General features: G+C 42.4%; 1 protein-coding gene across 2 annotated transcripts in view; it reads left to right on the top strand.

The window, feature by feature from the left end:
- The window catches only part of GATC (glutamyl-tRNA amidotransferase subunit C), a 294,822-nt gene that overhangs the window by 123,404 nt on the left and 144,789 nt on the right, over positions 1-26,629 (top strand). For both annotated transcript variants that reach the window (XM_044068883.1, XM_044068882.1), the window contains 2 exons: positions 14,067-14,227; positions 15,014-15,117. In XM_044068883.1, the coding sequence (XP_043924818.1) occupies positions 14,067-14,227; positions 15,014-15,117 (265 nt within the window). The remainder of the gene's footprint in view (positions 1-14,066; positions 14,228-15,013; positions 15,118-26,629) is intronic.

Below are 26,629 nucleotides of genomic sequence, written 5' to 3'. Positions count from 1 at the left end.
CATGGCAGCTGCCATTACCTTGGTACCACTGGCAAGACTGCACATGAGAATCCTGCAGTGGCTCCTTTCCGCACAATGGTCATTGTTAACCCACCCACTCAACCACATGATACGCCTTATGAACCTTTGCAAGGAGGAAATGCTATAGTGGATGGAGGGAGCCACAAAAGAATCTTTGCTGCCGACCATTCTGTCTTCCCCAACCCATGGCCACGGTGACCACGGATACTTCACTATTAGGGTGGGGGGGACATTTGCAGGGAAAGACCGTCCAAGGTACCTGGACCCCTCTCGAGGCCAACTTGCACATAAATGTCCTGGAACTGAGGGCAGTTATCTTAGCATTGCAAGCGTTCCATGCATCCCTGCCTTCGTGGACCATTGCAATTCAGTCAGATAACATGTCAGTCGTCTGGTATATCAACAAGCAAGGTGGAACCAGATCTTACCCCCTGTGTTTGGAAGACATGAGGATTTGGCACTGGGAGATAGCTTCCAATCGCTTTCTTATAGCAATGCATATTCCCGGGAGTTCCAACCTTATTGCGGACAGTCTGAGCAGGAACATGCTGATGCCCCACGAATAGTCCCTCAGTCCTGTAATAGCAGCTCGGATCTTCCAACATTGGGGCAAGCCTTGCTGCGACCCGTTTGCTTCTCCCCTGAATTACAAATGAAGGAGCTATTTTGCCTTGATCCTCCCTTAGGGGGAACCACAGAGGGATGCTCTAACACACGATTGGCCCCCGGGTCTTCTGTATGGCTTTCCTGCCATTTCCCCTCATTCCAAAATTTCTCCAGAAAGCTCAGAGGTTGAAAAGCAAAGTGATCCACATTGCTTCTTACTGGCCACGTTAAGTCTGGTTCCCGTTTCTATGGCCTCATCTGATTCACAGCCCGTGGATCCTGGATCATTCCCAGGACCTGTTTATCCCATCCTCAGGGATTGATTCATCTGAACCTGCACAGTCTCAAGCTCATAGCCTGGTTCCTCCCCTTCCAGTGATTGCCAGACTGCCTGACATCCCATCTCTTGTTCGTGAAATTCTTCTGGCCTCACACAAACCTTCCACTAGAAAAGTTTATTCTAGTAAATGGACTAGGTTCTCTATTTGAGCCAAAGACCAGAAATTAGACCCTTTCTCTATGCCTATTCAAAAGATTCTGCAATACCTGACTACTCTCCTGTATGCAGGAGCCTCAGCTTCAACGATCACTGTACATTTAGCAGCTATCGCCAGTTTTCATAACGATCTTGAAAATTCTTCAATTATGTCACACCGCCTATGCAAGACTTTTTTGAAGGGAGTATTACATGTTAAACCTCCGGTCAAGCCTCCCTTAGATCCCTGGGACTTGACTCTGTTGCTTCAATCTCATACAGGCTCTCCCTTTGAGCCCTTTGATTCATGTGATTTGAAATTTTTGTCTTGGAAAACCATACTTCTAGTAGCACTGACCTCAGCGAGAAGAGTATCTGAGCTGCAGGCCTTGAGTTGTCAAGAGTCCTTACTTGATCTTCCACATGATAGGGTGTCCCTTCATACTGACCCCTCCTTCTTGCCCAAGGTTATTTCTGTTTTTTCCATTAATCAATCTATTGACCTGCCAGTTTTCTTCCCAAGACATTCTAACAGAGGGGAGTACCTTTTGCACACCCTTGATGTGCACCGACAGCTTCATTGTTATTTGGACAGGACTAAATCTTTCAGGAAAACGGACCAATTGTTTGTGGCCTTTGCAGGACCCAGATTGGGTAAACCTGTTTCTAAAGTGACTTTATCCTCTTGGCTTAGAAACATCATTACCTTTATCTACCAACAGAATAAGCTACCCTTACCTTCCAGAATAAAGGCTCATTCTACCAGATCTATGGCTACCTCTGTAGCTTTTCATTCCAGAGCCTCTATGGATGATATATGCACAGCAGCCACATGGGCAAGACCTCATACCTTTATATCTCATGACAAATTGGATTTGGCCTCCAGGGGACAAGCATCTTTTGGTTCTATGGTGCTCAGGAATATCCTTCCTTAGGGCCACCCAGTACTCAAGTAGCTGGGGACTCTGTCCTAACAGTAAAGAATAAATAAAGATTTACATCGGATAAAGAAGTTATGTCTTACCATAATGTTTCATCTGAGTTGTAGATCTTTATTCATTCTTTACTTCCTGCCCTCCTTCCCCCTGCCTAGACTCCTGGTGGTCTTCAGGTACTCCTGGTTAGGGTATTTGCTCAGACAGAGCCTCCTACCTTTTTCCTATTACTACATATTTATCTAGGGTGGGCAAACTTGATCTGGAGTATCTAGGAGAGGGGCATTCTGGGTAGGTTCTTAACTGAGAGTTTTTGGCTTGCGCGAGCTGGGAAACTGTTGTATCGGTTCCGAGGACGGAACCGAGATCCTAACAGTAAAGAATGAATAAAGATCTACAACTCGGATGGAACGTTATGGTAAGACATAACTTCTTTTTACCTTGTATTGCATTTGTTGCTTTTTTTTTGTCAGCCAGGCTTTGCCTTTAATGAGTCAGTTTTGATCAGTGCACTACCCCCAAGTAAACAAATGTAAATGAATAAAAAAAAATCTCCTTGTTTAAACCGCTGGGTAGTAATGCATCATATTTTAAAATAAGCCGAGATTCCCATCTCAGTATTACAAATGTAAATGAATAAAACAATGTCCTTGTTTAAACCGCTGGGTACTAATGTATCATATTTTAAAATAAGCTGAGATTCCCATCTCAGTATTACAAATGTAAATGAATAAAACAATGTCCTTGTTTAAACCGCTGGGTACTAATGTATCGTATTTTAAAATAAGCTGAGATTCCCATCTCAGTATTACAAATGTAAATGAATAAAACAATCTCCTTGTTTAAACCGCTGGGTACTAATCTATCATATTTTAAAATAAGCCGAGATTCCCATCTCAGTATTACAAATGTAAATGAATAAAAAACAATCTCCTTGTTTAAACCGCTGGGCACTAATGTATCATATTTTAAAATAAGCCGAGATTCCCATCTCAGTATTACAAATGTAAATGAATAAAACAATCTCCTTGTTTAAACCGCTGGGTACTAATGTATCGTATTTTAAAATAAGCCGAGATTCCCATCTCAGTATTACAAATGTAAATGAATAAAACAATCTCCTTGTTTAAACCGCTGGGTACTAATGTATCATATTTTAAAATAAGCCGAGAGTCCCATCTCAATGTATCATATTTTAAAATAAGCCGAGATTCCCATCTCAGTATTACAAATGTAAATGAATAAAACAATCTCCTTGTTTAAACCGCTGGGTACTAATGTATCGTATTTTAAAATAAGCCGAGATTCCCATCTCAGTATTACAAATGTAAATGAATAAAACAATCTCCTTGTTTAAACCGCTGGGTACTAATGTATCATATTTTAAAATAAGCCGAGAGTCCCATCTCAGTATTACAAATGTAAATGAATAAAAAACAATCTCCTTGTTTAAACCGCTGGGTACTAATGTATCATATTTTAAAATAAGCTGAGATTCCCATCTCAGTATTACAAATGTAAATGAATAAAACAATCTCCTTGTTTAAACCACTGGGTACTAATGTATCGTATTTTAAAATAAGCCGAGATTCCCATCTCAGTATTACAAATGTAAATGAATAAAACAATGTCCTTGTTTAAACCGCTGGGTACTAATGTATCATATTTTAAAATAAGCTGAGATTCCCATCTCAGTATTACAAATGTAAATGAATAAAAAACAATCTCCTTGTTTAAACCGTTGGGTACTAATGTATCATATTTTAAAATAAGCCAAGATTCCCATCTCAGTATTACAAATGTAAATGAATAAAACAATCTCCTTGTTTAAACCGCTGGGTTCTAATGTATCATATTTTAAAATAAGCCGAGAGTCCCATCTCAGTATTACAAATGTAAATGAATAAAAAACAATCTCCTTGTTTAAACCGCTGGGTACTAATGTATCGTATTTTAAAATAAGCCGAGATTCCCATCTCAGTATTACAAATGTAAATGAATAAAACAATCTCCTTGTTTAAACCGCTGGGTACTAATGTATCGTATTTTAAAATAAGCCGAGATTCCCATCTCAGTATTACAAATGTAAATGAATAAAAAACAATCTCCTTGTTTAAACCGCTGGGTACTAATGTATCGTATTTTAAAATAAGCCGAGATTCCCATCTCAGTATTACAAATGTAAATGAATAAAACAATCTCCTTGTTTAAACCGCTGGGTACTAATGTATCATATTTTAAAATAAGCCGAGAGTCCCATCTCAGTATTACAAATGTAAATGAGTAAAAAACAATCTCCTTGTTTAAACCGCTGGGTACTAATGTATCATATTTTAAAATAAGCTGAGATTCCCATCTCAGTATTACAAATGTAAATGAATAAAACAATCTCCTTGTTTAAACCGCTGGGTACTAATGTATCGTATTTTAAAATAAGCCGAGATTCCCATCTCAGTATTATCTTCTATCTTCCCCCATAAATCTTTGAAATTACATACAAAATATGCTACTGAAGCTGAATTGCCACCATTAACAGAACTGATATGGGCTGCCACATAGCTTTGGCACTAATAAATGGCATATTCTATAGTAATCCTCATTTGTCCCATATATTACCTACATTTTTCTTATAGAAAAGGTCCCAGTTTACTTTACATATTAGAAGTGAACAATTTGTTGTCTTTGAAAAGTGACTGTGGTGAACACAGGTGTGTTCATTGTACTGTTTATGTTTTGGAAGAGGGAACAGTGTGGGCTGTCTATGGCCGTGAGTATAAACACCATGACCGATGTGACTGCAGTGTTCATCTGCGTATTGTCTTGTTAGTACCCAGGGAAAGCTGTTTGTTTGCATTTGTTCTCAGACAGAGCACTGATCTTCATGGACCTTTTTCAGACAAGGAGATTTTTTTTTTATTCATTTCCATTAAGTACTTTCCTGTCCTTGTCGATACTGTATACACTGGCAATCTGGCATCAGTAACAAGTTTTATTGGCTGTTTTTTAAACACCTTTATTGAATTATCACTTGTGGCGTAGACAAATTTACATTTATATAAAAGTAATCAAATTGTATTAACAAATTAACAAACATTATACTTCACATATATTGTTATCATATAACCTAAGCAACATTACCTAAATTATTCAATTCCTGCCCTTTTTTAAAAAAAAATCAGCTTTATTAAACCATCACTTATGACATAGGCAGTCGTACTTTTATATAAATGAAAACAAACCACACCAACGCAATCGTAGTTGAAAGCATTTTACACCACAAACCATACTGACACACTCCCAGTTGCAAACATTATACATCACTTATAATCTACCCAGTCAAGTTGTGTTGGCTATTCACCTGGGAACTGGAATAGAGTGGAAGGGAGGTTGGGGCTCTATGTCTGAGGCAAGTTCGTTCCTCTGAGGAGGAGGCTGGTTTGCTGCATTGTGGGCACCTTCTGAAGAGGAAGAGTGCATGACATACATATTATGGACTGCGGATATGCACTTGGTACTGCCAGTTCTTGTTTACAAGGTAGCCCTTACTGTGTATAGGAGGGGTTCATGTACATAGCGAAAGGCAAACCCTCACATCTTCAAGCACATGCAGCAGCCACCAGTAAACAGTTACCACCATAGGATCATAGGAAGTTACTAGGCTATTGGCCCTGAGGCCCTTACAAGCCTAGCCAAGAATTTAGCCCATGTTCCAACAAATCAGCATCCTATGCCACTGTCCAGCAGGGACACAGATGGAATCCCAGGGGTGTATTTTTTGTTCCCCATCCAGTTATCCAGGTTGCGCTTAAAAATGGTTAATGAGATGCTCTTTTTGTGGAGAGGGAGTCTGTTCCACAAAAGCGTGAGTCTCTGGGACACATCTGTCCCGCCAACAAGTCCTATTGACGGCACCTCAGAAAAGTATATCCCAAACAGCAGAGGCCCCAAGACCAATCCCTGGGGTACACCGCTCATTACGAGTTTACTGCTTGAGGTGGCTTCCCGTAGTTTGATTAGGTGAGTTCTGTCAGTGAGCTAGTTTGCTACCCATCTGGTAACATATGGATTGATGGCTAGTTGAGAGCATTTATCTATTATACCCGAGTGGGGAATAGTATCAAAGGCTTTGGCCAGGTCAAGGTAGGAGTGTGCACTGTCTTCTCCTCATCCATGGGCTTGGTGACCGTCTCAAAGTCGTTGACCAGATTTAACAGGCATGACCTCCCCTTGACAAAACCAAACTGTGTGGGAGCGAGTGTCTGGACGTTGTCAATGTTCTTGTTAATGAGGTCCATGATAATCCACTCCATGGCCTTGCAGATTAGGCTAGTTAGGCTGATGGGTCTATAATTTCCTGGATCGGTGGACTCTCCACCTTTGTGCAGTGGGATGACCGTAGCTGTCTTCCACTCAGCTGGGATGAAGCCGGTACTTAAGCTTTGGTTGAATAGGGTGCCTAATGGGGCTGCAAGTTCCTGCCTGAGTTCATGTAAGATGCATCCTGGGATGTTATCGGGTCCCATGGAGGCTGTATTTTTTGCCTTTGAGAGGGCATTGATGACTTGCTCCCTAGAGATGAGGGGAAGGGGGAAGGTACTGGCGAAGTCCTGATGTTCTTCATTCCACATTGCTGCAGTCCTAACCATTGGGTAGTCCGCTGTCCAGTCGGCCCGAATACCAAAGTATATGGCTGACGTCGGTCAAGGCGCATTAGACTGATGTCAGGACGTCAGGGTACTAATGCGCATGACCGACGTCATATCCTCAGTCTTTTTTGCTGCATGGTCCGATGCAGAAGCAGTTTTGCGAGTGCAGGTTGGCGTTCTGAAATATTTCCGAAGTCGGAGTTTCAGACCGAATCAAAGTTGGCTAAGTACCCGTTAGAACATTTTGGTTTTTTCTTGCCTCAGTATTTAACCGGATGTCAGAAAAAGTGAATAACTGTATTTCTTGTGGGAAGCAGATACCTCATAGGGATTACCATACTTTGTGTATACCTTGTTTAGGGCCTGAGCACGACGTTGTTGGTTGCCGCTCTTGTGCTAGATTTAACAAACGCACTATTAAGAGAAGGTTAGACTGTGCCAGGTTAGTGTTTGGGAAGCGTTGTAATTATAAAATGCCGCCGGATGCTCCGGCGCCGCTTCGTCCAAAAAGCGCAAGGACAAAACTGCAAAGCCTAGGGTTGATGAACCGGCAGTCCCGGACGTCGGTTCTTTAGGAGGCTCAGTGGAGCCAGAGGTTTTGCCAGGAGTTTCTTTGGAGTCTCAGGCTGAGACTTTACTGTTACAGGATGTGCCTTCTCAGGAGGTAGGCCAGGCTGAGGGGGCTTCTCAGGTGACTGTTCTTCCCTCTCTTCCCAAGGTAGTTAGAGCCTCTCCTTCTGTTTCCAAAACTTCTTTGAGAGGTAGGCCAAGTTTAGCTTCAGTGGGGGCTTCTCCTAGCACTTCAGGTTCTGTGCCTAAGAAACATATGCTTAAAATGGCAGAAGATTTAATTACTATGATTAGAGGCTCCATGCCCCCTCCTGATAAGAGGCCTAGGGTGGAACCTGAGTTTGAGAGTTTTGAACAGTGTTCAGAGGCTTCTGAGTCTTCTCATGGAAGACTTGCAGGAGTATCCTCCTTATTCTGATTCTGATGTGGATGATTCCACTCCTACAGCTTCTCCTCCTGAGGATTTCTCATTTTCAGAGACTCTGCATTCCATGAGGGAGCACTTTAAATGGGAAGGCCAAGATTACTCTGATTCCAGGAAAAGGCTTAGGGAATTCTTATTTTTACCCCAGCATAGGCCCTTAGCTATACCTCCTGTGTTGAATGTGGTGGAAGATGTTTTGCAGAGGCTTCCTGAACCCTGATTCTTTGCCTCCTGCCCCTGTTAAACCTGATAGGTACTATAGGGTGCCTGAAGCTCATAAGTATCTGTTTGAGTCCTAGGGCAGACCCGGAAACTGTTTCTCAGGGGCCTAAAGGTGTTAAGGCCTCTGTTGTTAAAAATCCTGTTCCCACTGATAAAGAGGCAAGGGCTTTGGATAGGTGGGGAAAGAAAGTGTATACTTCTTCCACTTTAGCCATGAGAGCGTTGAATTGTCAGTTTCACATGCTAAAATATCAAAATTATCTCCTTTCACAATTGAAATCTAAGGTGGATGCTTTGGCGGAAGGTATAGAGTGTAAAGAGTTGCTGGATTTAGTTCATGTGTCTGAACAAGTGGGTAAGCATTCTTTGCAATGTGGTTTTGATGCTGTGCAGGCCTCCTCGAGGGTGGCTGCCACTAGTTCTGTTCTTCGCAGGCATGCCTGGTTGAGGGATCAGAATTTAGCTGAGCATGTTAAGACTAGGATTTTGGATGCTCCTTTACAGTCTGATGTGTTATTTGGTTCGCCTGTGGAAGCAGTTTTAAAGAAAATGGAGGACAAAGCTAAGTCTATGCAAACTGTTAAAGATTTTTGCAGGTGCAGCCACCAAGTTTAGTAGAAATTGGCCTACTAAGGGATGGACATATCCTGCTTATGATTCCCAGTCTAGGGGTAGGTCTAGACGTGGTAGGGGCAGAGCTCAAGGTTCTTTTAGGCCTAGAACAGGGGGTTCACCTGCTCAGACTTCTGGTGAGGGCAGGGGTCAGTCCTTTCGTAAACAGACCCAATGACCTGCCTTTTCAGCTGCCAGTAGATTCTCGTCTGGCAGCTCCTTTGGGAGGAAGACTGTCTCTTTTCAAAGGAAATTGGGATTTAATCACTCAAGACAGATGGGTGTTGGATATCATTCACCACGGTTACAGATTTTACTTCCATACATTGCCCCCTTTCAAAGGCATGCCAGACATTCCCCCTCCACAAAGGAAAGAGGCTCACAAGCAAATTTCTCTGTTACTCCAAATAGGGGCCATTCAGCCAGTCCCTGTACCAGAAAGGGGCCTAGGATTTTATTCTCGCCTGTTCCTAGTACCGAAGAAGGGGAACACGTGGAGACCAATTTTGGATTTATCTATCCTCAACACTTATCTGGACATTCCCAAGTTCAAAATGTTGACGTTACAACAGCTTTTACCTCTGCTGGGCAAAGATCACTGGATGGTAACTTTAGATCTCAAGGAAGCTTACCTTCATGTGCCTATAAGACTAAGTTGCAGAAAGTATCTGCGTTTCGAGCTGGAAATTCTCATTATCAGTTCTCTGCATTGCCCTTTGGCTTATCTACTGCCCAGAGTATTCACAAAGGTTCTGGCTCCAGTGATAGCTTACTTCAGGCTAAAAGGAATTCAAATCTATCCTTACTTGGACGATTGCCTGATTCTGGCTCAAGAAAAGGAAGACCTTCTACAGCATTTGGAATATGTCATAGCAGTGCTAAGATGCCTAGGGTATTCTGTGAACGAAATAAAGTCCAGTCTAGTACCCTCTCAAGACATGTGCTTTCTGGGTGTGAGACTGAATACAGCAGCCCAGATGGCCTTTTTAACCCCGGACAAACAAAAGAATCTTTCCAGTTACTTCCATCAACTATCTCTTCAGTCCGGGCTGACTGCAAGGACAGTCCTTCAAGCCTTAGGGTTCATGGCATCTTGTATTCTGGTGCTTCCCAATGCCAAACTGCATATGAGGAAGCTACAATGGTATCTCAAAATGTATGGACACAGCACTGCCAGGATTTGGACACTGTCATTCAAATAATACCTTGCATTCAAAAGGAATTTTTGTGGTGGGCTCAGGAATGTCACCTAAACAAGGGACTCTCTGTGACCCGGCCAGAGGCGAGTCAAATTCTAACGACAGATGCCTCAGACATTGCTTGGGAGCTCATCTAAATGGAAAGTGGATACAAGACAAGTGGCCTGCCAGACTACAGCATCTACATATCAACATGAAGGAGATGTTAGCAGTCCAGTTTGCATTAATGGCTTTCAAGGAGTTACTTCTTCCAGGGCAGGTGTTGATTCTAACAGACAACACAACTGTCATGTGGTACATCAACAAACAAGGGGAACACATTCTTACCCATTGTGCAGGCAAGCAATGATTTTATGGGAGACTGCGCTCAGCTTGCAACTAACTCTTCAGGCAAGGTTTCTGCCGGAGCACAGAACTCCTTAGCAGATGTGTTAAGCAGACAAATCATGGATCCCCACGAGTGGAAACTGGATCTTCATGTATTTCAAAAGTTGACAGTGTCCTGGGGAACTCCAGACATAGATCTGTTCGCTTCTCCACTAAACCACCAGCTGCCAAAGTTTTGCACAAAGAGGTTTCATCACACAGCTTGGAAAGTGGATGCTCTTTCTTTCAGTTGGAAAAATCTTCATGTGTATGCCTTTCCACCTCTGCCTCTTCTTCCAAAGGTGCTTCTAAAGGTCAGACAAGACAAGCCAAGGATGATTTTAATAGCTCCAGATTGGCCTCTGCAGCACTGGTACCCATTACTGAGGAGTCTGGTAAAGAAGCCTCCATGGCCTTTACCCTTGATTCCACATCTGTTGTCTCAGAAGGACGGTCACCTGCTCAATGTCAAGCTTCACTCTCTTCATCTAACAGCCTGGCATATTCTGTTTTGAAAGACAGCAGGTCTCAACTTCCTCAACAAGTTTTAAATGTGATTATGGAAGCCAGAAGACCTAGTACAAGGAAGGTGTACGCAGAAAAATGGAAGAGATTTTTATTTTGGAGTGCAGCAAAGAATTTGGAGATTTCTGAGCCTAATTTGAGTGTGGCTCTTCAATATCTTACTGAGTTATTGGACAAAGGTTTGTCCTTCTCTTCCATTAAGATTCATGCTGCAGCAATTTCAGCTCACTATGATTGTGACCCACCATTGTTTTCGCATCCTTTGTTCAAGCAGTTTCTTAGAGGGGCAAAGAATATAAGACCCCCACGTAGAGCTCCTACTCCTGCTTGGGATCTCAATTTTGTGTTGGAGAAACTTACTCTACAACCTTTTGAGCCTGCGGCTGCTGCTGAATTGAAATACTTGTCATGGAAGACTGCTTTTTTGTTGGCTATTACTTCTGCAAGAAGGGTTTCTGAGTTGCAGGCCCTTATGGCAGTAGAGCCCTTTTTGATTTTCCATAAGGATAGGGTATCATTACGTACTAATCCTTCCTTTATGCCTAAGGTGGTTTCTAGTGTGGCTTTAAACCAAACTATTCATTTGCCTACTTTCTATGCAGATCCCCAAAATAAGGGGAAAAGATTTTGCACACTTTAGATGTACATAGGCAGTTGCGTTATTATTTAAGCAGGACTAAGGATTTCAGGCAGTCTCAGCAGTTGTTTGTTTCTTTTGCTTTGAGTTCTCAGGGCAAGCCTGTGTCTAAGCAAACTATTTCTAAGTGGATTGGGTTTTGCATTTCATTTTGTTATTCCCATCATGGCAAGGAGATTCCAGCTGGGATTAGGCCTCATTCCACTAGGGCTACTGCCACTTCAACAGCATTTCTAAGGGGTGGCAACTAAGGATATTTTGGAGGCAGCTACTTGGAGTTCAGTGCATACTTTCTCTAAGCATTACCATCTTCCTCTCTACTCTAAATCTAGGGCTGGTTTTGCCACAGCTATTTTGCAAGGCATGTTGACAGCTCCTGCTTCCTTATGATTTGCCAGCCTCCCTTAACTCTGCTTTGGGATTCTACCCAATGGTTAGGACTGCAGCAATGTGGAATGAAGAACATAGTACAGTTTTGTACCTACCATAAATGTAGATGTTCGAGGATCCACATTGCTGCAGTCCAATTTACCCTCCCTCCTTCCCCTCTGTGTTTAGGGGTGGTGGTGTGGGTTAGGATATACTCTTGTACATTTGTATATATTGTATATATGTTTGGTGCAGGGTTGTTTGGTTTTTTGGTTTGGGCCTTTTGTCTTTTTAGGGTCTTCTGACATCTGGGGCAAGAAAAGACTGAGGATATGACGTCGGTCATGCGCATTAGTACCCTGACGTCCTGACATCAGTCTAATGCGCCTTGACCGACGTCAGCCATATACTTTGGTATTCGGGCCGACTGGACAGCGGACTACCCAATGGTTAGGACTGCAGCAATGTGGATCCTCGAACATCTACATTTATGGTAGGTACAAAACTGTACTTTTTACTGATGGGGGGGGCAGAGGGGTGAAGTTTTCACTGAACCTGTCTGCTAGCAGGTTGGCTATATGTACAGTATTTGTGTATGTGGTTTCCTTGACCACCAGTTCTGAGCAGATCTGGGTGCTTCCCTTGAGATTGCGGACATATGTGAAGAAGGCCTTATGACTGTCTTTAGTAGATGTGGCCAATTTGGACTCGAAGTTTGCTTTGGAGGATTTTACTAGTGCTCTTATTTGCTTGTTCAGGCTAAGGAGAGATTGCTTCAAATTAGGCATCTGCTCCTTTGTGGTCCTGGACATCAATTTTTTCCTTTTATTATAGAGTTTATTTATTGCAGATGTCCACCAGACAGGTTTACTCTTCCTTGAGGAGGAGGATTTCATCCTGTCGGGTATTCCTGATTCCATGCAGCTATATAAATGCTCATATAGTACTTTGGTGCAAGTCTGGACATACGTGCCAGTTCTTGTTGAGGGGGAGGGGGCTGTGAAGCTGTTTATATCTTCCCTCAGGAGGTTGTAATCAGCTTTGGCGAAGTTTTTTTGTTTGATCCTAGCTGGGGGGGGCGGGTTGAGGGAGATGGCGAATTCAGAAGTGACTGGTTTGTGGTCGGATCTTACCAGGGATGATGCCACTGTAAGGATGCTGCAGTGGTTAATCATGCCACTGTAAGGATGCTGCAGTGGTTAATCATGCCACTGTAAGGATGCTGCAGTGGTTAATCATGCCACTGTAAGGATGCTGCAGTGGTTAATCATGCCACTGTAAGGATGCTGCAGTGGTTAATCATGCCACTGTAAGGATGCTGCAGTGGTTAATCATGCCACTGTAAGGATGCTGCAGTGGTTAATCATGCCACTGTAAGGATGCTGCAGTGGTTAATCATGCCACTGTAAGGATGCTGCAGTGGTTAATCATGCCACTGTAGGGATGCTGCAGTGGTTAATCATGCCACTGTAGGGATGCTGCAGTGGTTAATCATGCCACTGTAAGGTGAAGTCATCCCATGTTTGCCTGGATTTTGCATTTCCCTTCCTGTGATTGCCTGCTGGTCCAGTAAGTAGGAAAACAAAAGAATGTGACTGTAATGTGGAAAATAAAGCACGTTTACCTGCTTTTTTTGGGATCAAGGAAGAGTGCATCTTGATATTGTCTGTTGTGCCAAAGAAGATTTACATGGAAAGATTTGGATAAGCTGGTGTAAAATATGTTTACCTCGTAATGTATTATCTTTCAGGTTCTGAAAAGCTTTCATTTCAAGAAAACTCACTGAAAATAATTGAACTTGTGTACTTTGACTGTTTGCAGTTACCTGCATATCTAATGTAGACACAGGCATTTTCTCATTTCAACGTTCTATCTGTATGTGGTGTAAAACTGTTTTATAGCCACAGAAGTGACTGTGTGGCTGTGGGGAGAAGATTCAGAAGCAGGTCCACAGTAGGTGACACTGTTATGGGATTCAGGAGGGAGTGATAGGACAAACTGGTAACTGCACATACAGGCATGTGTTTGTATTATCTACGCTGATGTTTTGCTTGCTGTTTAACTGTTTAGCGTGTAATCATTGTGTTTATTTTTTAGGTATGCCAGTATTAGACCCTAAAGGCTGTTTAAGGCTATTTTCTTCCCTTTAGGTCTCGTTTGGAGTTTTGCAGTAGGTGAAGTCTCCAAGTTTCAAAGTCTGAGAGTTTGGACATTTAGTAGATAAAGTCTGTTAAAGCTCCAGGTTTAAGGATTTGTAAGGCTGGTGGATCAGGTAGTTTGAGGGCTTGTAAGCCTGTTGGGTAAGGTGTCTAAAGTGCTAAGTTTGAAGGTTTGTAAGCTGCCGTTTAATGTCCAGTTGAACACTTTAGCTTTGCTGTGCTCCTCCTTTCTCAGCTCTGCTGTTGGTATTATAAACAGGGACAGTTTTTTCCTCTGCTGACCATTGTTATTCTGTCCAGGTTTCTGTACAACTGATTCATCACCTGGAGCAGCTAGCGCTGGTGGATTTTCGGGACCAGGAAGGTGTAGAGCGACTGGCTAAAGCTGTCCAGTTTGCCGATCAGTTGCATGCTGTGGACACAACAGGGGTGGAACCAATGGACTCTGTATTAGAAGACAGGTAACGCCATTGTGTTTTCTTGTTATTGTTGTATCATCTTTGGTGATGCTGTCAAAACATTAAACTATCACTGTTTATATTTTCATTTATTGCCACATTTCAGCTTTAACAGTTTTACTAGATGCCCTAATTCAGTCAATCAAGGACTAGTTGTGTTCATTTTTTTTTCTACTTGCATGCATGTGTGGGCCTACACATGCACATACACACACTGTGTGTGACCGTTTGGAGGAGTGCTGTGGCCGGTTAACACTCTTTTTGATGGTGTCGACTGTAGGAGGAATGAGCCAGACTCGACAAGCTACCGCTAATCTTTAGCAGGAACCCTAACAGTCTGTGGCATGACATTGTCATCTGCACATCCTGTTGCTATCTCAGTCAGAATGCTTAATGCTTACATGTGTCACTGTGCAGCAACATGCACGATGACATGCTCACATGTACTGTTTTCTCCCCCAAGATCATCTGCTACAATGTTATTTTTGGAATGCTAGTGTCACAAGAGGCAGCACTGCTGTTTTATCACTGAAATGACATTATGTTTAAACTCTTGTTTGTGGTTTACTATTGATTTTCACTTTACCTGCCAGTTTTACTGTTAAGAAAATATAATTTTATTTCATTGTCATTGGTTGTGTTCCCAGAACTATACTTTATTTTTTTCTGTTGAATTTAACCCATTAAAGTCCTCACTTTTTTCACCTCTTGTGGTTCACCTCGTGTTATTTTGAGTTGCAATACCTTTCTGATGCTGGACTTCAGTCTGGATGATTTTTTGTGTTCCAGATGTCTTTATGTGCGACCTGATGACATCACAGAGGGAAACTGTGCAGACGTACTACTGAATATTGCAAGTCATACAGTTGAAGAATACTTTGTGGCACCACCAGGTATGCTGTGATTTCTACATCGAAATGTGTGTGTATTACTTTGTGGCACCAACAGGTATGCTGTGATTTCCACATCGGGACATGTGTGTATTACTTTGTGGCACCACCAGGTATGCTGTGATCTCCACGTCGGAATGTGTGTATTACTTTGTGGCACCAACAGGTATGCTGTGATTTCCATGTCGGAATGTATTACTTTGTGGCACCAGCAGGTATGCTGTGATTTCCACATCAGGATGTATGCATTACTTTGTGGCACCACCAGCTATGCTGTGATTTCCATGTCGGAGTGTGTGTATTACTTTGTGGCACCACCAGGTATGCTGTGATTTCCATGTCGGGATGCGTGTATTACTTTGTGGCACCAACAGGTATGCTACGATTTCCATGTCGTAATGTGTGTATTACTTTGTGGCACCACCAGGTAAGTTGTGATTTCCATGACAGGATGTGTGCATTACTTTGTGGTACCACCAGGTATGCTGTGATTTCCACGTCGGAATGTGTGTATTACTTTGTGGCACCAGCAGGTATGCTGTGATTTCCACATCAGGATGTATGCATTACTTTGTGGCACCACCAGCTATGCTGTGATTTCCATGTCGGAGTGTGTGTATTACTTTGTGGCACCACCAGGTATGCTGTGATTTCCATGTCGGGATGCGTGTATTACTTTGTGGCACCAACAGGTATGCTACGATTTCCATGTCGTAATGTGTGTATTACTTTGTGGCACCACCAGGTATGCTGTGATTTCCACGCTGGGATGTGTGTGTTACTTTGTGGCACCACCAGGTATGCTGTGATTTCCACGTTGGGAAGTCTATAAAATATCTTGTAAGCCACCACAGTAGTACAAATTTTAGAGGAAAGGATGTTATGATTTCCACATTGGGATGTGTATAAAATGTCTTCTACGTCACCACAGTTGTACAAAATGTAGGGGAAAGAAGTGAGATTACAGCACTTAAATACACATTTCCTTTCTGTATTTGTTAGGGCAATGTGTGCATTTCAGACATGTTAGTTGAACAACATAAGGAGTTTGTGAATATCTGGTAATGGCTGTGAATATCTGGCAATGGCTATGTGGAAGGAGAGGGCACTGAATCACCTAAAGGTTGTCAGTCTGCTTATAAAGGTACATTACATCTGTGTCGAGTAAGTCAACAGAAGCCCTAACTGGTTCCTGCAGACAAGATGGCACCAAGGCAGTTGAGTTTAGTAAGTTGCATGTGTTGTAGTGTGGAAGCAAAAGGTTTGACATACAGTTAATAAGTCCTGTAATGCTAAAAATCAGGTTTGTCTTGAAGACATTGTTGGTGCAAGTTGACAAGAGAAGATCGTAAGCAGTTTGGTGAAGCTAGTTTTTAATTAAGAAAAAGACGGCATCTATACTGTATGTACCCAGACATGCATTATTTGATCTAATTTTATTGTGTATCTTCTAAAAGTGAAAAATCCCCAAGTTGGGGAATTTGCAGACATTTTCTCTTGCGAATGGGTAGCTGGCTGCATCTTGGGGTCCTTCTCTGCTCTACATCAGTTAGCTGCAGTGTGAAAGGAACCTGAAGAGATGAGCTCCATTGAATCTTACAAGTATTTTATAGTCCTCCTGTCTGCAGGAGAACTCCTGTATCTGTGTTAACTGCTTCTCTGGCTCTGCTACTTGGTGACTTGCTTTCTCATTGAAGGATGAATTCTGTGAATCTTTATGCCCAAGGAGTGTAAGTTGTGCCTGAGATGCTTAGTAAGGGTCACTGCAGCCGTTATACTATGCAGTTGTACTTAAACATGTTATATGGTCGATGGTTGTTTTCATATCCTATCACTGCAGACATTGTCCCAGTCAGATGTTGGTAACATGTTTTTTTTCTACATTTAAGATCGGAAGCCTTGGCTTTTCTATAATAACAGGTGTATTTCATGACATATCTGAGTTATTGCATGAAGTGATACACACCCATGCAAGTACGGGTAGGTGCAGGACCCAAAAATATCTCAACAAAACGCACAACATAGCCCGCACACAGAGTCAGCTCTCCATCCTTTAATAATGCCTTTAAAAAAAATTGGCATAAAATGGCGTACAACTCCATATATCCTCATAATATCACAGCATCACAGCATACCGGTTTCGGCACCAAGCCTTCATCAGTGTTATGAATTATCCCATTACATACACCTTTAATAATGTTCCCTTAATTACTATTGAACATTACAAATGTTCATTAAGACCAGGTGTAAATAAAGCACCCAATTTAATAATCCACAATTTTTCTTTATAATCTAACAATGAATGCCACCTTACCTTATTATTTCTATTATAACAAATGTTATCAATAATAAACAGTAAAGTTTGCAGAAGTGTGTTTTATAGTGTGTTAATATAAAGCATTGGTAGTCTTAGCACATCTAATATCACTTAAATGTTCAGACATCCAAAGTTTTAAAGGACATGATGTTTGTCCCACATAAAATGCAGAGCATGTACAAGTTGCTAAACAGATTACCCAGTCGCTACTACAATTCCCATGCACTAAAATGTCAAAAACCTCTGATGTATTTTTAGATGTAAATTGTTTTATCTTTTCTTACATATCTACAAAAGTTGCAATGTCCACATGGATAACAGCTAACCAATGGTCTACCTTCTAAACTAGTTTGGCTAACACCCTTATCCTTATATACTTTATTATAATGATTGAACCAGCCTGCCATTGTTGAACCATCCTACCAGTATCTTTCCTTTTCTGTATGAGAAAAGACATTTTGAGGGTAAAATCTCTCTTAACCTGTCAACCATTAATAGAATTTCCCAATGTTTATACCCTATTTCCAAAACTAGTAGTAATCCTTAAAGGTTGCTGGACTTTATTCACTACTTCCGTTTCTGTAGTGGATGAAAACTCATCCGCAAATGTCTCAGAAGAAAAAGAAGATTTCTTCAGAATAGACTTTTTCCTTTTACGTTTCAGATTGTTTGATGATGGCAGATTGTTTGATGATGGAACCTTGGTGCCAGCAAAATGTTTTCTTATATTCAAATGGTTTACCTTGTGAGTAATCCCTAACATCCCGCTGATATTTTTTAATCATTCCTCATTGCAGGAATTGGAAGAGCAGGAGAGTGATCTTATTCTCAGGTTTTGCAAGACTTTTTTTTCTAAATATGTAGTTACTCAACCTTACATATCTACAAATAAAATACATAGATCTTTATTGCAATATCAGGTTTTATTTATTTTTATTTTATTTATTGATGCTGGTTACCGGAAAACTCCACTGAGCCAGAATGAGCCCATTTTTCAGTGGAAGCCCGGGGAGAAAAGCTCCAATATCACAATAACAATTAAATACATTTCAAAAGTACAGACATTTGAGAAGCAAAAATAAAAAAAATCCAGAGTAGCATAAAAATGCTACTCTTTAGGAAAAAGGTCCAGCAACCTTTAAGGTTTATTACAAGTTTTGGAAATAATGCAACAGTTTTTAGAAATTTAGTGTATAAACATTGGGACATTATATTAATAGATGACAGATTTAAAAAGATTTTACTCCCAAAATGTCGTTTTTCATATAGAAAAGGAAAGATGGCAGGTTGGTTCAGTCATTATAAGAAAGTATATAAGGATAAGGGTGTTAGCCAAACTAGTATGGATGGTAGACCATTGGTTAGCTGTTATCCATGTGGACATTGCAACTTTTGTAGATATGTAAGAAAAGAAACAATTTACACCTAAAAATACATCGGAAGTTTTTGACATTTTAGTGCATGGGAATTGTAGTAGTGACTGGGTAATCTATTTAGCATCTTGTACATGCTCGGCATTTTATGTGGGACAAACATCATGTCCTTTAAAACTTTGGATGTCTGAACATTTAAGTGATATTAGATGTGCTAAGACTACCAATGCTTTACATAAACACAATATAATACACACACTTCTGCAAACTTTACTTTTATTACTGTTGATAGAATTTGTTATAATAATAGAAATAAGGTAAGGTGGCATTCATTGTTAGATTATAAAGAAAAATTGTGGATTATTAAATTGGGTTCTTTATTTGCATCTGGTATTAATGAACATTTGTAATGTCCAATAGTAATTAAGGGAGCATTATTAAAGGTGTATGTAATGGGATAATTCATAGCACTGATGAAGGCTTGATGCCGAAAGAGGTATGTTGTGATGCTGTGATGTTATGAGGATATATGGAGTTGTACGCCATTTTATGCCAATTTTTTAAAGGCATTATTAAAGGATGGCGAACTGACTTTGTGTACGGGCTATTTTGTGTTTTTATATCGGAGTTATTACTTTGGTGAATAGTTAGTGTTTATTTCTTTGAATAAAGCACAGCTGAGGTAATTCAGAGGGCCCACTATATGTTCACACTTCTGTAATGGGTTCCTTTAGAGGAGAAAAAGTTTGTTTTTTACAGTTAATATATTACAAGGAGGATAAACATTTAGTATTACTCTGACCATTTTGCAGCTTTCATCGTTTGATTTTTAAAGGCAGACCACTAAGTCTAAGTATGTGTTAACTTTAGCTAGTTTCCGCTGTGGCTGGCCAAATGTGCACACTTTGTTTTTTTTTCATACTGAATCATTCTGGCCACAAGATGTAGCTGTTTAATTCTCAGATACATTTGGGGAAAAGTAGGCATTAAAAGTTCAGTTCTAGGCCATGGCTAAAGTGCTCATGTGACCTGTTTTAATAAATGGGATTCCACTCAACAGTGTCATGTTCATATAGTTACTTGTACATATGGAATTCCACTCCAAACTTACATAGGTTCTTGTGCACGTGATGTTCCAGTCATGCTGACAGGCACACATGGCCTGTTGTACATCTGCAGTTCCAGTCTGAGGCGACAGGCTCACATGGCCTCTTGTACATCTGCAGTTCCAGTCTGAGGTAACAAGCTCACGTGGCCTGTTATACATCTGCAGTTCCAGTTTGAGGCGACAGGCTCACACGGCCTATTGTACATCTTCAGTTCCTTTCTGAGGTGACAGGGTCACATGGCCTGTTGTACACTTGCAGTTGCAGTTTGAGGCGACAGGCTCGCATGGCCTGTTGTACATCTGCAGTTCCAGTCTGTGGCGACAGGGTCACATGGCCTGTTGTACATCTGCAGTTCCAGTCTGTGGCGACAAGCTCACATGGCCTCTTGTACATCTGCACTTCCAGTCTGAGGCAACAGGCTCACACGGCCTGTTGTACATCTGCACTTCCAGTCTGAGGTAACAGGATCACATGACCTGTTGTACATCTATAGTTCCAGTCTGTGGCGACAGGCTTACATGGCCTGTTATACATCTGCAGTTCCAGTTTGAGGAGACAGGCTCACATGGCCTGTTGTACATCTGCAGTTCCAGTCTGTGGTACATCTGCCGTTCCAGTCTGTGGCGACAGGCTCACATGGCCTGTTGCACATCTACAGTTCCAGACTGTGGCAACAGGCTCACATGGCCTGTTGTACATCTGCAGTTCCAGTCTGTGGTGACAAGCTCACATGGCCTGTTGTACATCTGCAGTTCCAGTCAGTGGTGACAGGCTCACATGGCCTGTTGTACATCTGCAGTTCCAGTCTGTGGCGACAAGCTCACACGGCCTGTTGTATATCTGCAGTTCTGGTCTGTGGTGACAGGCTCACGTGGCCTATTGTACATCTGCAGTTCCAGTCTGTGGTGACAGGCTCATGTGGCCTCTTGTACATCTGCAGTTCCAGTCTGTGGCGATAGGCTCACACGGCCTGTTGTACATCTGCAGTTCCAGTCTGTGGTGACAGGCTCACATGGCCTGTTGTACATCTGCAGTTCCAATCAGTGGTGACAGGCTCACATGGCCTGTTGTACATCTGCAGTTCCAGTCTGTGGCGACAAGCTCACACGGCCTGTTGTATATCTGCAGATGTTCTTCATTCCACATTGCTGCAGTCCTAACTATTGGGTAGTCCGCTGTCCAGTCGGCCCGAATACCAAAGTATATGGCTGACGTCGGTCACGGCGCATTAGACTGACGTCAGTACGTCAGGGTACTAATGCGCATGACCGACGTCATATCCTCAGTCTTTTTTGCCGCATGGTCCGATGCAGAAGCAATTTTGCGAGTGCAGGTTGGCGTTCTGAAAGTTTCTGAAGTCAGAGTTTCAGACCGAATCAAAGTTGGCTAAGTACCCCGTTGGGGAATATTTTGGTTTTTTCTTGCCTCAGTATTTAACCGGATGTCAGAAAAAGTGAATAACTGTATTTCTTGTGGGAAACAGATACCTCATAGGGATTACCATACTTTGTGTATACCTTGTTTAGGGCCTGAGCACAGGGTTGTTGGATGCCACTCTTGTGCTAGATTTAACAAACGCACTATTAAGAGAAGGTTAGACTGTGCCAGGTTAGTGTTTGGGAAGCGTTGTAATTATAAAATGCCGTCGGATGCTCCGGCGCCGCTTCGCTAAAAGCGCAAGGACAAAGCAGCAAAACCTAGAGTGGAAGAACCGACAGTCCCAGGCGTCGGTTCTTTAGAACTCAGTGGAGCCGGAGGTTTTGCCAGGTGTTTCTTTGGAGTCTCAGGGAGAGACTTTACTGTTACAGGATGTATCCTCTCAGGAAGTAGGCCAGGCTGAGGGGCTTCTCAGGTGGCTGTTCTTCCTTCTCTTCCTAAGGTGGTTAGAGCCTCCCCTTCTGTTTCCAAGGCTTCTTTGAGGGCAGGCCAAGTTTTGCTTCAGTGGGGGTTTCTCCTAGTGCCTCAGGGTCTTTGCCTAAGAAACATATGCTTAAAATGGCAGAGGATTTGATTACTATGATAAGGGTTCTATGCCCCTCCTGATAAGAGGCCTAGGGTGGAACCTGAGTTTGAGAGTTTTGAGCAATGCTCGAGGCTTCTGAGTCTTGACTGAAGACTTGCAGGAGTACCCTCCTTATTCTGATTCTGATGTGGATGATTCTACTCCTTCAGCTTCTCCTCCTGAGGATTTTTCATTTTCAGAGACTCTGCATTCCATGAGGGAGCATTTTAAATGGGAAGGGCAAGATTTCTCTGATTCCAGGAAAAGGCTTAGGGAATTCTTGTTTTACCCCAGCATAGGCCTTTAGCTATACCTCCTGTTTTGAATGTGGTGGAAGATGTTTTTGCAGAGGCTTCCCTGAATCCTGATTCTTTGCCTCCTGCCCCAGTTAAACCGGATAGGTATTATAGGGTGCCTGACGCTCATAAGTATCTTTTAAGAGTCCTAGGGCAGACCCGAAACTGTCTCTCAGGGGCCTAAAGGTGTGAAGGCCTCAGTTGTTAAAAATCCTGTCCCTCCTGATAAAGAGGCAAGGGCTTTGGATAGATGGGGAAAGAAAGTGTATACTTCTTCCACTTTAGCCATGAGGCGTTGAATTGTCAGTTTCACATGTTAAAATATCAGAATTATCTTCTTTCACAGTTGAAATCTAAGGTGGATGCTCTGGCGGAAGGTATTGAGTGTAAAGAGTTGCAGGATTTAGTTCATGTGTCTGAACAAGTGGGTAAACATTCCTTGCAATGTGGTTTTGATGCTGTGCAGGCCTCCTCCAGGGTGGCTGCCACTGGTTCTGTTCTTCGTAGGCACGCCTGGTTGAGAGATCAGAACTTAGCTGAGCATGTTAAGACAAGGATTTTGGATGCTCCTTTACAGTCTGATGTGTTGTTTGGTTCGCCTGTGGAAGCAGTTTTAAAGAAAATGGAGGACAAGGCTAAGTCTATGCAAACTGTTAAGGATTTTTGCAGGTGCAGCCTCCGAGTTTAGTAGAAATTGGCCTGCTAAGGGATGGACTTATCCTGCTTATGATTCCCAGTCTAGGGTAGGTCTAGGCGTGGTAGGGGCAGAGCTCAAGGTTCTTTTAGGCCTAGGACAGGGAGTTCACCTGCTCAGATTTCTGGTGAGGGCAGGGGTCAGTCCTTTCGTAAGCAGACCCAATGACCTGCCTTTTCAGCTGCCAGTACCTTCTCGCCTGGCGGCACCTCTAGGAGGAAGACTGTCTCTTTTCAAAGAAAATTGGGATTTAATTACCCAAGACAAATGGGTTCTGGATATCATTCACCACGGTTACAGGTTTTATTTCCATACCTTGCCTCCTTTCAAAGGCATGCCAGACATTCCTCCTCTACAAAGAACAGAGGCTCGCAGACAAATTTCTCTGTTACTCCAAATAGGAGCCATTCAGTCAGTTCCTGTGCCAGAAAGGGGCCTAGGATTTTATTCTCGCCTGTTCCTAGTACCAAAGAAGGGGAACACGTGGAGACCAATTTTGGATTTATCTATCCTCAACACTTATCTGGACATTCCAAAGTTCAAAATGTTGACGTTACAACAGCTTTTACCTCTACTGGGCAAAGATCACTGGATGGTAACTTTAGATCTCAAGGAAGCTTACCTTCATGTGCCTATAAGACTAAGTTGCAGAAAGTATCTGCATTTTCGAGCTGGAAATTCTCATTATCAGTTCTCTGCATTGCCCTTTGGCTTATCTACTGCCCAGAGTATTCACAAAGGTTCTGGCTCCAGTGATAGCTTACTTCAGGCTAAAAGGAATTAAAATCTATCCTTACTTGCACGACCGCCTGATTCTGGCTCAAAAAAAGGAAGACCTTCTACAGCATTTGGAATATGTCATAGCAGTGCTAAGATGCCTAGGGTATTCTGTGAGCGAAATAAAGTCCAGTCTAGTACCCTCTCAAGACATGTGCTTTCTGGGTGTGAGACTGAATACAGCAGCCCAGATGGCCTTTCTAACCCCGGACAAACAAAAGAATCTTTCCAGTTACTTCCATCAATTATCTCTTCAGTCCGGGCTGACTGCAAGGACAGTCCTTCAAGCCTTAGGGTTCATGGCATCTTGTATTCTGGTGCTTCCCAATGCCAAACTGCATATGAGGAAGCTACAATGGTATCTCAAAATCTATGGACACAGCACTGCCAGGATTTGGACACTGTCATTCAAATAATACCTTGCATTCAAAAGGAATTTTTGTGGTGGGCTCAGGAATGTCACCTAAACAAGGGACTCTCTGTGACCCGGCCAGAGGCGAGTCAGATTCTAACGACAGATGCCTCAGACATTGCTTGGGAGCTCATCTAAATGGAAAGTGGATACAAGACAAGTGGCCTGCCAGACTACAGCATCTACATATCAACATGAAAGAGATGTTAGCAGTCCAGTTTGCATTAATGGCTTTCAAGGAGTTACTTCTTCCAGGGCAGGTGTTGATTCTAACAGACAACACAACTGTCATGTGGTACATCAACAAACAAGGGGAACACATTCTTACCCATTGTGCAGGCAAGCAATGATTTTATGGGAGACTGCGCTCAGCTTGCAACTAACTCTTCAGGCAAGGTTTCTGCCGGAGCACAGAACTCCTTAGCAGATGTGTTAAGCAGACAAATCATGGATCCCCACGAGTGGAAACTGGATCTTCATGTATTTCAAAATTGACAGTGTCATGGGGAACTCCAGACATAGATCTGTTCGCTTCTCCACTAAACCACCAGCTGCCAAAGTTTTGCACGAAGGGATTTCATCACACAGCTTGGAAAGTGGATGCTCTTTCTTTCAGTTGGAAAAATCTTCATGTGTATGCTTTTCCACCTCTGCCTCTTCTCCCAAAGGTGCTTCTAAAGGTCAGACAAGACAAGCCAAGGATGATTTTAATAGCTCCAGATTGGCCTCGGCAGCACTGGTACCCATTGCTGAGGAGTCTGGTAAGGAAGCCTCCATGGCCTTTACCCTTGATTCCACACCTATTGTCTCAGAGGGACGGTCATCTGCTCAATGTCAAGCTTCAAACTCTTCATCTAACAGCCTGGCATATTCTGTTTTGAAAGACAGTAGGTCTCAACTTCCTCAACAGGTTTTAAATGTGATTATGGAAGCCAGAAGACCTAGTACAAGGAAAGTGTATGCAGAAAAATGGAAGAGATTTTTATTTTGGACTGCAGCACAGAATTTGGAGATTTGAGCCTAATTTGAGTGTGGCTCTTCAATATCTTACTGAGTTATTGGACAAAGGTTTGTCTTTCTCTTCCATTAAGATTCATGCTGCAGCAATTTCAGCTCACTATGATTGTGACCCACCATTGTTTTCACATCCTTTATTCAAGCAATTTCTTAGGGGGGCAAAGAATATAAGACCCCACGTAGAGCTCCTACTCCTGCTTGGGATCTCAATTTTGTGTTGGAGAAACTTACTCTACAACCTTTTGAGCCTGCAGCTACTGCTGACCTGAAATACTTGTCATGGAAGACTGCTTTTTTGTTGGCCATTACTTCTGCAAGAAGGGTTTCTGAGTTACAGGCCCTTATGGCGGTTGAGCCTTTGTTGATTTTTCATAAGGATAGGGTATCATTACGTACTAATCCTTCCTTTATGCCTAAGGTGGTTTCTAGTGTGGCTTTAAACCAAACTATTCATTTGCCTACTTTCTATGCAGATCCCCAAAATAAAGGGGAAAAGATTTTGCACACTTTAGATGTACACAGGCAATTGCGTTATTATTTAAGCAGGACTAAGGATTTTAGAAAGTCTCAGCAGTTGTTTGTTTCTTTTGCTTTGAGTTCAGGGCAAGCCTGTGTCAAAACAAACTATTTCTAGGTGGATTGGGTTTTGCATTGCATTTTGTTATTCCCATCATGGCAAAGAGATTCCAGCTGGGATTAGGCCTCATTCCACTAGGGCTACTGCCACTTCAACAGCATTTGTAAGGGGGGTGGCAACTAAGGATATTTTGGAGGCAGCTACTTGGAGTTCAGTGCATACTTTCTCTAAGCATTACCACCTTCCTCTCTACTCTAAGTCTAGGGCTGGTTTTGCCACAGCTATTTTGCAAGGCATGTTATCAGCTCCTGCTTCCTTATGATTTGCCAGCCTCCCTTACCTCTGCTTTGGGATTCTACCCAATAGTTAGGACTGCAGCAATGTGGAATGAAGAACATAGTACAGTTTTGTACCTACCATAAATGTAGATGTTCGAGGATCCACATTGCTGCAGTCCAATTTCCTCCCTCCTTCCCTCTGTGTTTAGGGGTGGTTGTGTAGGTGAGATTATATTCTGGTACCTTTGTATATATTGTATATGTTTTTGGTGCAGGTATGTTTGGTGTGTTTTGGTTTTGGCCTTGTCTTTTTAGGGTCTTCTGACATCTGGGGCAAGAAAAGACTGAGGATATGACGTCGGTCATGCGCATTAGTACCCTGACGTACTGACGTCAGTCTAATGCGCCGTGACCGACGTCAGCCATATACTTTGGTATTCGGGCCGACTGGACAGCGGACTACCCAATAGTTAGGACTGCAGCAATGTGGATCCTCGAACATCTACATTTATGGTAGGTACAAAACTGTACTTTCTGGTCTGTGGTGACAGGCTCACGTGGTCTATTGTACATCTGCAGTTCCAGTCTGTGGTGACAGGCTCATGTGGCCTCTTGTACATCTGCAGTTCCAGTCTGTGGTGATAGGCTCACACGGCCTGTTGT

Source organism: Protopterus annectens, chromosome 4.part0, assembly GCF_019279795.1.
Source record: "Protopterus annectens isolate FY-2018-M chromosome 4.part0, PAN1.0, whole genome shotgun sequence".
In the NCBI taxonomy this organism is placed as follows: domain Eukaryota; kingdom Metazoa; phylum Chordata; order Ceratodontiformes; family Protopteridae; genus Protopterus; species Protopterus annectens.
The sequence above is the reverse complement of the archived record's forward strand: the minus strand, read 5'-3'. Positions and strand labels throughout refer to the sequence as shown.